This window comes from Mus pahari, chromosome 4, assembly GCF_900095145.1.
Source record: "Mus pahari chromosome 4, PAHARI_EIJ_v1.1, whole genome shotgun sequence".
NCBI lineage: Eukaryota > Metazoa > Chordata > Mammalia > Rodentia > Muridae > Mus > Mus pahari.
In genome coordinates this window covers 117,356,188-117,371,118 of record NC_034593.1, presented here as the reverse complement: position 1 = coordinate 117,371,118, position 14,931 = coordinate 117,356,188, and the positions used below count along the sequence as shown (strand labels likewise).

The window sequence follows — 14,931 nt, the reverse complement described above, 5'->3', positions numbered from 1 at the left end:
AACCATCCGTAACAAGATCTGACGCCCTCTTCTGGAGTGTCTGAAGACAGCTACAGTGTACTTACATATAATAAATAAATAAATCTTAAAAAAAAGAAAGTAAATCAATTCACCTATATAACCTATGTATGCATGCATATATATGTATCTATATACATATATATATACACACATATATATCTTTTTACAGTATGTATTTATAAGGAAGAAGTCACTCCCCCATCTTACAGATGAGAAACTGAAAACCAACAGAGTTAAAATGTTTTGTTCAAGAACTATCTGGGGAGCAGTAGGGATGGATTCACATTCTGTGTTCTTTCCAAAGCATCGTATTCTGCTATGTTTTCTGAAAAATTAATTTTCTGAAAATCGCATTATCTTATCATCAGTCATTGCAAGGGGAGAGCCAGATGCTTCTACTTCCCATGAAACTTGATCCTGGGAAAACCTTCCTTCCTTTAGCTCATCAATGGGTTGATACGGAGCCATGCAAAGCCTGGGTTTTCAATATAGAAGTTCTCGTGAGTAGGGGAACATACAATGACCTTTCACTTGGGGCTCAGGAGGGCTGATCCATCTCAACTGTTTCTCGAACCACCTGTGTCACTTTGATGTGACTGTTAGTGTGAGTGAGGGTACCACCAGTTCCCAAAGCTAATAAGGTTGTGTTGGGGGGAGTGGCATCAATAGAGGAAATTGCTTTTCTAGACTGTTCTTCTCATAGGCAGCGGTGTGCCTCTGCCTTGATATAAAGTTGAGTCTATTAGTCTGCTTCATGGCTTTCTTCCTGTGTCATAGCAAATGTGCAATATTTATTGAGTGTTTTTCTTTGGAACCCAGGATAAACGACCATTGTCATGTACAGGTGTCTCTCCCATTACGTTTTTACAATATGATTACATTCTGGGGTACTTTTGTTTTCTATTTTGAGTCGAACATCAAGACAAGGAAGAAAGGCTGTGCAATTCCTCTATGCTTACATAGGTTTATGAGTCAGAATGCAGCTAAGCGGCCAGCAGCGGACATTCCACCCTTAGTGTCATTCTAATAGCAACTGTGAGCTGGCGTTTCCCGATGGCTCCCTTGCTGAGTCTCCCTCGCAGCTCTGCTGCCTGGGTGAGTCATTATAGCTTGGATCACCGTTTGGCTAGATTCTACGGATGGGTTTTATGTAAAGGAATAGACCAACATAGTGGAAAATAGCGTTTAGCAAGAGACCTCAACAGTAGTAAATACCTCTTAAACGGCTCTCCTGTGAAAGCTGACAGCAGAATGCTCTGTCTTCAGTGCCTCCCAGGCTTCGGAAGGGGAGCGAGGATATGCTGTCACAATGATTCCCTTCTGGTCTGTTTCATAAGAGACTAACAGAACTGAACTGCTTTCTGAAATTCCCGGGATGCTCTAGTCAGAACCCAGTGAAGGCGTGACTCTGGAGCTGACATCAGGGGGCGCCTTGCCCTCCGCATCTTCTGCTACAATGTGGGATAGTCCCCCTAAAAGTTGGACCGAACTTCACCCGAGGACGCGAGGCACCTAGTGTGCATGCTAGTGCTTCCCAAAACTTCCTTTTGCCCCTGCCAGCTCTTCACATGCTCACTCTGAATTGAAGGCTAACATGAAGACACTCCAGAAGGAAACGTGCCCAGTGTGAGACTCACTTCAGTGAGAAGAACAAACAAGTAAAATCCAGCCTTCTTAGACCTACAGAAATGTTACAGAGAGGAAACCCACCAAGTCTTATAACTTTTTTTTTTGTTGTTGTTGTTGTTTTGTTTTTGTTTTTTCGAGACAGGGTTTCTCTGTGTAGCCCTGGCTGTCCTGGAACTCACTCTGTAGACCAGGCTGGCCTCGAACTCAGAAATCCGCCTGCCTCTGCCTCCCGAGTGCTGGGATTAAATGTGTGCGCCACCACTGCCCGGCTCTTATAACTCTTTTTAGAAATGAGCTATAAATAGTTAGTTGAAAAACTTGCCTCGGAATTTTTGGTGTAAGAGTCGGTCAGTCAGTACAGCCTCGTGAATGATGCCCTGGCCTAATGGCTTCTAGCCTGCGTTTCTCTGAATTGCTCGCTAGGATAGTGCAAGTGTCTCTGGTGGTTCTCAGACAGAGGAGAATGAACGCCGCCTACATGGTCGTGTCGCTCCCATTGACAGTCTCCCAATCCCATGATGGGCTCTCTCCAATACAGACTTTCCTGGATCATAGCCACAGATATTTATCATTTGGAATTTCTCTAAAGTATTTCTACCTAAATTACTTTTTAAAATGGAAGAGAAAAACAGTTCTCTATCTAAAACCCTCCATCGTCCCTCCTGTACTATTATTTTCTGTTAGACATTTTTACTCACTTAACCACAACTCTGTCACATTCTTCAATTTTTAAAAATAATTTAAAAAATCTAATTAAAATATCATTATGTCATTTCCCCTTTTGTCTCTTCCCTCTGACTCATACCGTGTCCTCTCCCTTCATTCGTCCTGTAATCCCCCTTATTCCCACCCAAACTCAAGTCTAATAATTTTGGGGTGAAGGAGGCTCGAGAGACAGTTTTTCTATGCAACAGACCTGGCTGTCCTGAAACTCACTTTGTAGACCAGGCTGGCCTCAAACTCACAGACATTCACTTGCCTGAACCTCATGAGAGCTGAATTAAAGGCATGAACCGCCATACCACGCCCAGTGTTACTAATTCTTTCTAAAAACTTTTTCATACAATATATTTTGATTATGTTTTCCCTCTCCCCCAACCTCTCCAATGTCTTCCCCACCTCCTTACCCAACTTTATTCTGTCTGTCTGTCTGTCTATCTGTCTGTCTGTCTGTCTACCTGTCTATCTATCTATTCTATCCATTCATCCATCCATCCATGCATCCAACCTCCATCTGCCTGCCTACCATCTACCTATTCTTTCTCTCTGTGTGTCTTTCAACATCAAAACATAGAAATGAAAGTCAAAACAAACTAGTCAAAGACCAACCAGGAAAAAAATATAACAAAGCCAAACCCCCAAAATCGAAACAAAAAGTCTGCTAAGAGCCCATGGGACTCTTTCTGTGATGGCCAGTGACACCTAGGCATGGGCCTACCCTGGAGTATAGTAGATATACCCAGTTAGAATCCACTGGAGAAACTGGTTTTCATTTTGCCAGTGGGTGTCAACTGCAGACAGCTTCTTGGTTAGTGATGAAACCCTGTACCTACTTGGCAAGACGACCACTCCAACTTCACCCACTGCTTCTTGTCACAAGTTCCATAGAGACTCATCAGTTCATGCCCTCCTGTGTCTTATGTGTCTCCCATTTTGTATTTTATCCACCCACTGCTGCATGCTGGGAGCCATTTCAAATAAATGTCATCGGTCTTTGGGGGATGGTTTTACATTAGAAATCACATGTTTGGATTTGTATGAAGGCAATGTTTTTTTCAAATACTAATGCATTGATGCATTTCATGAGACCTGGAGTAGTACCTGATAAACAATGCATGTAGACATAGATGTGCGCGCGTGCGTGTGTAACAAGATAAAGAAAAGATATGAAAATCCACCTATCAATTCAGGTCCAACGACATTGCCAAATGAGTTAATTTAGATAAATAAAATACTTTCGATTTCCAGGGCTCTTAGAATTTCTAATAGTGAATAAGAGGTTGTGGAAGCAGGATCCACATAAGAGTATCAGTAAAATGGTCAGCAGTTATGTAAACTTTGGCATTCTATTTGTAGTTGTTCAAGATCCATAGACCTGATAGGTAGCATGAGATGCTCCCTGCAGGAGAAGAGCTAACTCACCTGCCATGAGACTCTTAAGTAAATGTCGGGAAGGTTTATACAAGGGTTGGGGTTTGGATACAAATAGGGGATGGGGGAAAGGATTGTGTGAAGACCCATTAAGTAGCTCTTAGTTGGTCTGCCATGATAGTCAAGTCTAAGAGACTAGAGACACTGGAGCGAAAGGTATTGTAGTAAACATGCTAAATACCTACTTTATGGGGCTGGAGAGCTGGCGTAGCAGTTAAGAGCACTTGCGGCTCTTGAGGAAGATCCAGGTTTGATTCTCAGCACCCACATGGCTGCTCACCACCACCTATGTCTAAGGAATCTTTCCGACACTCCCTCTGGCCTGCTCAGACACACACATGATACACAGACATGCATGCAGTCAAAACACTCATATACATAAAACACAACAAATGAACCTTTACAAAACTAAGCCTGCTTTATAGTAGGGTTCAGTATGATAAGAGAAAAGCTATTGACATAATGACAGAGCAGATGTATCATGGCCTCAAAAGAAGAATCAGTTTACAGTGGTGTTTATAATGTCCAGCTGTGCAGTAGACCCAGTGTTTTGAGGCAGGGAGAGTCCTCTGTATTAGTGGTATGTATCAGAAATTTAATTTCTTCAGGGCAGATGTCCTACTTTAGAAAATAAATAACGGTTAGGCTCTTGAATCCTCCCATTTACAGATAAAGTTTATAAACCTCATATTTAACCATTAATAAATTCATTGAGTACTGATGGCTGATATGTCTTGAAGATGAGAAAAGAAAGGTATTATTTCAGAGCAGCTAGTCACGAAGCTAGAATTGCTCATCTCAGTAAAGCCAGTGAGTGTGAGAACTAGAAAGAAGGTAATCCTTAGTGTAAGTGATGTCGATTCAGGGAAATGTTCTTCTGGGCTTAGGTGCTGAGGTCCAGCAGAAACCAGAGAAAGGTTAACCTCTGCTAAGCCCCGAGGAAGAGGGGGATACAGGGATGGGGCATGATGATGTCACCGTCAGGGAGCAGAGCAGCAGAGAGGGCATCTGCCGAGGGCACCAGTCTTTCTAAATCCTTCAGTACAGACATTACGGGTGTTCTGTAGCTGAAAGCACGCTACCGCCATTATATGAAGGCTTAGGATGGCAGACAGTGTTGGTATGCTGGTAGAATCTTCCATGCCAACATATGTTCCTGACCTACAACAGATAGGATACGCTTACGGATATACTTTGTCTAATCGCAAGAATCTTCAAACGGTTTGGATTTTAGAATTGTAGATAAGGGACTGGTGGAACCAGTTCAAGGATGCTATTCTACGATTCCTTAGCTCATTGATCAGATCTGTGCCTGGAAAATATGACCTACGGGGGTTGTCTGGAAAGGTTCTAGGTGACGGGTAACCTGCAGCTGGCCAGGTGCACGCTTCTGTGTGGAGATGGGACTTGGGGCATACCCTCAGAAGCCACTGAGGAAGGAAGAGGCATTGATGGCGGTCTTTTCTACTGCTGTCATCAACACAAATGTGGAGAAAGAAAAAAAAAAAAACAAACTAACTGATCCCATTTCAGAAGCCTGCTTAGAAGAAGTCTGTGTGAGTTGGGGACACAGGTCAATGATAGTAGAATTTGATACTCTTACAGAAGCCTGCTTGGACGAAGTCTGTGTGAGTTGAGGGCACAGGTCAATGGTAGTATGTTGAGTGCCTAAGCCCAGGCTTCAGTAAAAGGGCCCGCCTTCTGTAAGTCTTAGGAAAGCAGTAGCAGAAAGGGCACAGAGTCTGTCTCCTCCCCACAGCTTCACTGACAGCAGAGGGTTCACTATCGTCTGACTTCCCTTTCTCTCACCTTGGCTTCCCACTCCATACAGACGGCCCAAAGCATGAGGTGTGGGGGTGTAGATGGCAGGGCTATGTCAAGAGAGACAGCCCTCCCGGAAATGTCTGATGGAGAATGAGTGTGCCAAAAATTCTTAGCAAGTCTAGCATACTAATTCACTGACAGACAAAAGGTTCTGAGCGTTTCTATGGACAGCAAGGCAGTGCCAAGCCTCCATGCTGACTTTGATTTTTCATGCCAGGTCACCAGTGTTCTGTTCAGTGGCTGCCAGCTGGGCCCTTGGGTTCAGTTATCACTTGGAGACAGTCTGTCATTGCTCAACAAGAGGATAGGAGAGCATAGTAGAAATGGATCATCTCATCTCTCCTGGCAAATAAAGACTAAAAAGCTCAATGAATGTTGAGAGGTCACTGGCTGAGGTAGGGGTTCATTTCTATTTATGCCTAAGAGGTGAGATGATCAGCTAAGATGGGGAGCACTGGTCATTTAAGGGACACTCTTTCATTATCTGCCTTTTATAGTGTAGGAGTTCTCCAGAGCTCTCTTCTAAGAAGCAGGGCAGGAGGTGTATGCTCAAATAAACATCATCACTATAGTAATGCAATGGGAACAGGAAATGAGTGGGTGTTCTCTCTCTCTCTCTCTCTCTCTCTCTCTCTCTCTCTCTCTCTCTTTCTGGCATTTTTCTGATTTTGAATCATCTGGTCTAGTTGGGTCAACAGTCTTGAACTTACTAAAATGACTGAATCTCACCATTGCTGGAGGGGTTTGGATCAGGTGTTGGGGTACCATCCGTACCTCACTTAACTTTCTCACAAATGTAGTGGACTGTCGTCTGAAGCACTTCTCCCACTTCCACACACTGAAACCCTCTAAACAACTGGAAGGCTCCTCAGCACAGATCCTAGCATCCAGGCACGGCATCTGTTTGTCTGCTTGGAAGAATTCTTAATAATATTGTTTTTAATAAAGTCATGGATGATTAGAGTTGAGACAAAAATCTGCTCTCAGTTTGGTTCGTAAATTAGGTCACAGGGACATAAAATAATCTGCCGGCACCTCAGAGGATGGAAGGCTCCTACTCACTCCCTCTTGGGAAAAGTCTGAGTCATCGTATTTTAGGCTCTGGGAGTGAAATTGGAACATAGCTGGGCCATTTAGGAAAGCAGAGTGGAATGTCACAAAGAGGAAACATGTATCGAAAGCACCTTCAATGAGAAGAATGAAGTAAGTTTGTTTCCTCACAAGGAATTGTGTACACAAGACCAACCAGTGGGTATAAGGTAAAATAAATAGAGGCATAGAGACCTAGATACCAAAAAGACAATGCAAGGGTTTGTTTGTTTGTTTGTTTAGTTTAGTTTAAAAAATGATTTGTTTATTTTTATTTTATGTACATTGATGCTTTGCCTACATGTATATCTGTGTGAAGGTGTTGGATCTCCTGGGACTGGAGTCACAGAAGTTGTGAGCTGCCATGTGGGTGCTGGGAATTTAACCCAGGTCCTCTGGAAGAGCAGTCAGTGGTCTTTAGTGCTGAGTCATCTCTCCAGCCCTGGGACAATACAGATTACATTTGCGATAATATCTCTTAATGTCTGACATGATATCAGGCTTTGGTAGCAAACTTATCCAGTGTTTTGCATGCCAATCACTGTGCCTTAAACTGTTTCTACTTACTAATGTCACACACACAGTTACATCCTAATGACCCTTTTTACCCAAGTCTTAGAACCGTGAAATGATTTGTGCAAGAGCAGGCTGAATCCCAGAGTAGACTGGGGATTCAGACGAGAAGCTCTGACTGCAAAGGCCTCCGGCGGTCAGTTATGCTATGCTTCACAGTTTGTGGGGATGTCGTTCATCAGATGGAGACTTACTTCCTGAATGTCCGTGTTTCGTTTCTAGCTTACTGTTTATGTGCAGCCCAATCAGAAGGAGACGGCAGAGTATGCGGCGAACATAACCAAAGCTGTATTTGATTACTTTGAAGACTACTTTGCTATGGAGTATGCGCTTCCCAAACTGGGTGAGAAAACACTTTTAACTCTTCGTTTCAAGTTGCCTTTGGGTCGTTTGTTTGTTTGTTTTGTTTTATCTTTTTTTTTTTTTTTTTTTTTTTTTTTTTTTTTAAAAAAAAAAACAAACCTAAGTTAACCTAGTGTGTCTAATTCTATTACCATGATCATCTCTGAGGCTGTTTAGTGTGTGCATGCACTTCATGTCTGATGTGAACTACAAGCTCAAAGATCCATGCTGGAGTCTTTCAAAAATAATAGCCACTCTCTACTCTTACATGATGAAGAGCTAATCTTTGATTCGGAAAGCAGCTCCCGCAGAGCTTGCTCACAGTGGGGCCAGAACAGCCACCTACATCATTTGGTTTAAAAATCAGGACTCCGCCAATGGTTTGCATGCATGGCCCTCCTACGGGAGTTGGAAAACAGTAAGGGTCAGTGATGTCGTAAGAGCCTTGTGTGCTTCCCACCCAACCCTTGTTGTGCAAGACTTTCCAGCCCTGGGAATGAAATACTGGAGTGCCTTCCAGAGTTTCCTTTTCTTCAATGTCGAGAGAGATACATTTTTTTTTTTTTTTTTTTTTTTTAAAAAGCAAGGAAAGCCATATTCCAAATGTATGGACATGCTGTCTCCATCAACAGCACAAACAAGCTTGAGTGACCAGTTTGAACAAAGTTGTATCTGTAAGACCCTTGGAGACATTTGAAGGGAAGGTATTAAGAAAACCAACCCACTGCCTGCCTGTGGTGGTGCATAGCTTTAATCCCAGAATTTGGGAGGCCGTTGCAGGTGGATCTGAGTTCAAGGCCGGCCTAGTCTATGGAGGGAGTTTCAGGATAGCCAGGGCTACACAGAGAATCCTTGTCTTAGAGAGAGAGAGAGAGAGAGAGAGAGAGAGAGAGAGAGAGAGAGAGAGAGAGAGAGAGAGAGAACGAGAGACTACTCCCCTATCTAGTACCTACCACCTTAATAAATCCTGAGGAAGGCAAAAGGCACGGTGGCTCTGTATGTGTACACCCCACATCTCATTTTCACTTCAATGGTCCTTTGTATCACATATCAATTATGAGAGGAAACAGAAAGACAAGTAGCTTTTTACCAGGCTCAGAGGAAAATTCTGAATGTTTCAGGAACTGGAATGCAGAGTCCACTGTCTTTGTCTCACTCCCTGTGATCCTGTGATCGTGTGATCATGGTGACCCCAGATGCAGAACTCACACCAGTTTCTCTCCCCCTCCCCCTCTTCTCTTCCCTCCCATGCACTTCCCTGGGCATCTTTAGCACTTTCAGAATTAGCTGTATGATAGAGTCTTTGGAGGTGATATCCTCACTCATATCAAAAGGTAATTGAGTTGACATTAATTAATTATAATGTCTGTATTCACTAGAGAAGAGATTGCATGCATTTGCTCAAGGATTTGTGCAAATTGTACTTTCCAACATTGTGAAAACTGTTGGCAATGGGGTAATACTTTCCCAAGCTTGAGGGCTATTCTTATGCCACAGTGAGCGACCCCTACAAAGAGAACAATGTGACAAAAAATCACTACTCTTACCTTGGTTTTCAATAAAGATATTTTTTTTATTCTTTCATACAAATCTTTAAGAAATTTTATTTTAATCAGAAAGGCCCCTTTCTTAGATGTTAGAATGAAATTTCACTTATTTAAAATTTTGTGCCTCATTTAAATCATAGTAGTAATAAAAATTACATTCAGGTTGCAGTTCATTAGCTGGGGAAGCTGTATCCCCTGAAAATCGATGTTTTTTTCTGTGTGCAGATTTAATGTGGAAGTGTCCAATGCTGCCTCTCTTTGTTGGGTGCTATATCTAAAATCCAGAGAAAATAGGACAGAAATTCCTGTGACCTGGATAAAAAAAAAAAAGTAGAGAGAGAAATTGGTCAATTTCGTGTCCTTCTAACTTATTTAAAATATAAAAGAAGACGGCAAAGGGGAGGTGTAGGAAAAGAGGAAAGGGACATTAGATTGGCCGAGAATCAGACTGTCCTTAAATTGTCCATCACTGGGGTTTTAAGACTGTGTCCTTGACATGCAAGCTGTCTCTCTGAGCTCACAAGCTCTGTCTTGTTCTCATTTAAAGGCTTCACTCTTATTTTTTGTTCCTAACACTGTATCCCCCAAATAGGTGGTGTTTATAACCAATGTCATAAATAAAAGATGGGGGAAAGTAATAAAAATGAATTCCTCTAAAGAGAAGAAAAGACATAAAACCACAGAGGCTTGGAATAAAAGAACAGTCATGTAATCCTTCCGAGAAAAGGGAGGGCTACGGAGGGATGACACTCTGAAGCCTGGAGGCTACAGGAACTTCTCCGTGGGAATGTTGAGTGCATTAGGACCGAATATTTGCACAAATGATTCCTGCCTCTCACTCCGAAACATTATTTTTAGCCTTAAAAAGTCAACCAAAGAACTTAATTTGGTAAGAGACGCTGTGAACAAGTGGAAAGAATGCATTTCTCACCAGATTGTCTTTTTCCATAGATAAAATTGCTATTCCAGATTTTGGCACCGGCGCCATGGAAAATTGGGGACTTGTCACTTACCGAGAAACAAACCTGCTTTATGACCCCTTGCTATCGGCCTCATCCAACCAGCAGAGAGTGGCCAGCGTGGTTGCCCACGAACTTGTACACCAGGTAGAGAGAGTGCCCTGAAGCAAAATTTACTTGCTTTTTAAAACTGGCCTCTTTCCACAGCAGTAATACAAAGTGTGGATGACTGAAGAAGTAAGACAGACCAACTCAAAACATCCCACGTGAAAGCCAGTCTAAGCCTTCACTAATATTTTCTGCACAGAGTCTTTCCATGGGTTCTCAACCTGTGGCTAGTCACCCGGTGGGTGACCCTCTCACAGGGGTCTCCTAAGACCACCAGAAAGCACAGATATGTCTATTATGATTCATAGCAGTAGCAAAATTAGAGTTACAAAGTAGCAACAAAAAATAATTTTATGGTTCACACCACAATGTGTGAGACTGCATTAACTGGTGGCAGTAATTAGGAGGGGCTGAGAACCTGCTTTAGAAGATTCTGCCTTTAATAAAAACACAAGAGACCTTTCTATAACATTATGGGAATAAACTGGAGAATTTAACATTCCTCAAAACAAGATGAAGTGGGAAATACATGTTAGGTATAATGCTGTTTGCTTCTGTGTCAGTTACAAATCCACGCCATGACATTTCCTAGCAGCTCCCTACCATGAGAATAAACATCTATTTCTTCGTTGCTTTTCATTTCAGTGGTTTGGAAATACCGTGACCATGGACTGGTGGGACGACTTGTGGCTAAATGAAGGATTTGCTTCCTTCTTCGAGTTCTTGGGAGTAAACCACGCAGAAAAAGACTGGCAGATGGTGAGTCCTAACACACTCTGAATCTGTCTCTTCGTGGAAACCCGACTGGAGCCTTTGACAGAGGTCTAGGATCAGGGTCAAATACAGTGGCGATCTTGGATATCCATTGTGAAGGTAGCCTGGAGCTAGGAGCCAGGAGCCAGGAGCCAGGAGCCAGGAGCCAGGAGCCAGGGACTTCCCCTGAGTTGCTCTTTGCCAAGAGCCTTTACCTGGTCGTTGAGGCAGTAGGGAGCCATAGACAAATACCTGTCCGGATGGGGGTCAGGGCAGAAAGTGTAGGAAACGCCCACCTTGCATTTCCGGGAAGTAGGGTGTCAGCCTTTCCTTTATAAACTGTTTGACTTGAGCTGGTTGCTGGAAGGCGGTGACGTGGTGAAAACTTAGCAGTCAGGTGCAAGGTCACAACCTAAATGCATCACCTCTCAGATGCACAGCAGGAAGCGTGGAGCAGCGAGGTGCACACTCTCCTCTGGGTCAGCTCTCCCTTTCAAGTCCGAGGAGAGCATTGTTCAGTATCAAGGAAGTGTCCAAGTCCCCAAACTGTAGGCTTAGTGAACATTCTCAGTGTGCTCTCAAGGGACCTGGAATAAAAGTTTCCAGGATTGCTACAGAATTTTCTTTAGGAAAATTAATCCTTTTCTGTTTGTATTTAGATCGTGTAAGTATTCGTCTCTGGCTGAATATATGCATGTGTGTTCACTCCATAGCTGTGTATCTCTATCTCTATAGAGATATAAGAGTACCATGAAGTATGTAGAATACTGCCCTCTACTGGACTGTTTTTGACATTGAGTAACTTAACTTGTCAGCATCCCTTTGAAAAGAACTGCCTTGTCCAGTGTCTGTAAAGGTGAACAATAAAGCGTATTTAAAGGGCTTAGTCTCCCACGTGAATTTGATAAAGACATAACAAGACTGCTCAACTTGGAGTTATTTTTATCTTCCTCTGACTTCTGAAAGTATTTTTAAGTGACCTCTAAACTCCAATGCCTCCTAAGTGTCACTGAAAAGCTACCAAAGGGCGAATTTAAAAATACAGGAGAGCACCATCCAACAGAAGTTTAACTTCCCTGGGGCTCAAGAGTCTATAACTGTTTTTTTTTTTTCCAACTTTAAAAAGTTTTTTTTTCCCCTACCTCCTGCCTCTTCCCCCCCACCTCCCCGCTGTCCCCACTTTCCTTCTCAAGTTTATGTCCTTGCAAAACAAACAGTAAACAAACAAGTGAAAATACACTCAGGTATAGGACCAGCTCCTGGAACATGGGTAGACGTTCCAGGGTCACATTCCTGAAGAAAAACGGACCCCTCCCCTGCATAGCTGTTACCATCAGTTGGTAACAGTTCCTCTGGGGGGTGGGGCGGCTCCTCAGCTGGGGGGTGGGGCGGATCATAACCTCTCCCCAGTCCAAGCTGGGGAGTTTGGTTGGCTTGATCTTGTACCTGTAGTCACAGTTGCTGATGTAGGTTAAAAAGTTTTTTAAAGTAATTGTCGTAAATCCTACCTCTCCACCGCAACTCGCCCTCCCCCAAATTCAGAGATCTGTCCTACCTCTGCCTCCATAGTGCTGAGGTTAAAGGAGTGTGCCACCAAGCCAGGCTCTTGTATTAAATACTTTGACATTAAATACTTGCATTTCCCTAACCTTTGAAAGGTGAGGAAATTACTCGGCAAAGTTGAGTCTTTAAACATTTAATTTACACCAGGGTTTTTTCCACCCGAGAACTATTAACATTTGGGGCAAGTTTTGTTTCATGGGCTGTCTGATGTACATTAGCCCATTCCTGTCACACTATCTACTGCTAGGACTCCTGTCCCAGTGGTGACAAAGGCTAGATATAGAGATAAAAATAAACAAGTAAAAATCTTCAGTTGCCGATCATCATTAGAGAAAACGTTGATGACTTCGTAATTTTTTTGAAAATAAATTACACAATGGGCAAATTATTTTGTCTTTTATTTTTCTATTAAAGTACTTTGGCGACCTTCCTTTCTCAAATTCTTATATTATACTGTAACATTTGAATATCGGTTAAACTGCAATTTTGGTGTTTCAAAACACCGGTTAAGCCCAGCTTGGTTGTAAACGCCAGTGAACCCAGCACTTGGGAAGCAGCAGAGTCCAGAGTTCAAGGCTAGCCTGAGATACTAAGTGAAGCCCTGACTTAGGAAACCAAGGGTGGTGGATGTAACTCAGTTTTGTTAGCATGGGCAAAATCCAAGGCTCAATTCTCAGCACCTGGAAGGGGGTGGGGGTGGGATTAGTGTATTCTAGAAGAATTTATTACTCACTCTTTTACCCCTCAGTGGAATGTAATCACATAAATAGCTGTAATTTGCCCCTCCCTTCTTCCCAGTTATTCATCTTGCATTTAGCTAAGAGCAGACAATCAAGGTAGTCCTCACGGAGTTCTCAGTTTATGGTCTTGTGTGGAAGGGAGTCTGGCAAATAAGTTAGAAAGAAAATCCCATGAATACCACTGTGACTTACTTCATCAGTGACAACGTTTTGCTTGAAGAAGATAATAACACCTCCCAAAGATGTGAGAGCCAGGGTACATTCAGAAAAACACAGGTTTTTCTTCTCACTTAAACCTCTTGACATGCAAATGGAACCAACAAAAATTCAAGTCAAACTGTGATTGCAGGCAGCATTCAACCACAGGACCTTGTCTATTATGAAGGCCAACCATGACACTAGGAAATATAAGTTAATATGACAAGCACTCTTTTTGGAAATATTTTAAGCTAGTAGAAGAAATAAAGGGCTGATTTTTTTTTAATTAGTATTAGTTTATCAAGGTTAGTTTGCAGAATCTTCATCAATATGAATCAAAGTGACAATGACAGACAATTTGTTGAGTTCCCCTGCGTACTGGGTACTTTGTATCAAGTGTTGCACATGAACTGGAGTTTTAGTCCTGTGCACAGGTCCAAAGAGGAGGGGCTCTCACTAGTGACCAGGGAACTCGTTTAAGTTATGAATCAAGATGACAGAAAGACTGAGCCCTCAGCCAAGGAAGCCCAACTGTACTGCGGGAATCATAGCCATGCTACTGGACTGAGAAAACCTACGGCCAAATCCCAACTGATCGCTAGAACTAAAGCATGAGCAGGTGCTTTCTTTGATTAATTAGAAACTGTTCACATTCCAAGTAACTGGAAACAACATCTTTGGCCAATTGAGTCTCTACCTCTGTCAGTGTTCATGGTGATCCCAAGAGGGGACATCATGCCCATTTCACATACAAGAAAACTTGTGGCGTTTGGTCCAGTTTAAAGTGCAGAGCAGTGAGAATTACAGAAAGAGGACTGGAATCAGCGAGGGCACAGGATTGAACATACAGCGCTCATTTGAAAACCTAGAGACCTCGTTACACAGTCTGAGTCATTGCCCTTTCTCTTCCCACCGTTTTGAATCCAGAGCATGTTACGAAATGGAAAGCCGTTCGAGGGAAGTGTTAACTCTCTCTGATTTCTGACATTTCAGCTCAGTCAGGTGCTGGTTGAAGATGTCTTCCCTGTGCAAGAGGACGACTCCCTGATGTCTTCACATCCAGTGGTCGTCACCGTGTCTACACCAGCTGAAATAACGTCTGTGTTTGATGGAATATCATACAGCAAGGTAGGAGATACACAGCATTGGTTTGGAATATCCTTTGGTTGACCGACTTTTACTCAAGCTCCTTTACCGACTAAGCATCCTACCAGTCCTTATCTTGATTTTTTTTTTTTTTTTTGGAGAGAAAATATGTCTTACTTTTCTTCTGTGTGGTCAGTAAGGGCAGCCAACTAACTACATGGGCATTCTAGTGGGAGAGCACTTTGATGTTAGAACAAGCATTCAAGTGCAGCTTAGTTGGAGCGGAACCTTCATCCATTTTGTGTGTGTGTGTGTGTGTGTGTGTGTGTGTGTGTGTGTGTGTGTGTG

At 42.7% G+C, this 14,931-nt stretch overlaps 1 protein-coding gene across 1 annotated transcript in view; it reads left to right on the top strand.

Moving 5' to 3' along the window:
• Enpep (glutamyl aminopeptidase) overlaps positions 1-14,931 on the top strand; it is a 112,453-nt gene that overhangs the window by 15,550 nt on the left and 81,972 nt on the right. Inside the window, exons 4-7 of the mRNA XM_021195518.2 lie at positions 7,510-7,630; positions 10,128-10,282; positions 10,889-11,002; positions 14,491-14,625. Of these exons, the coding sequence (XP_021051177.1) occupies positions 7,510-7,630; positions 10,128-10,282; positions 10,889-11,002; positions 14,491-14,625 (525 nt within the window). The remainder of the gene's footprint in view (positions 1-7,509; positions 7,631-10,127; positions 10,283-10,888; positions 11,003-14,490; positions 14,626-14,931) is intronic.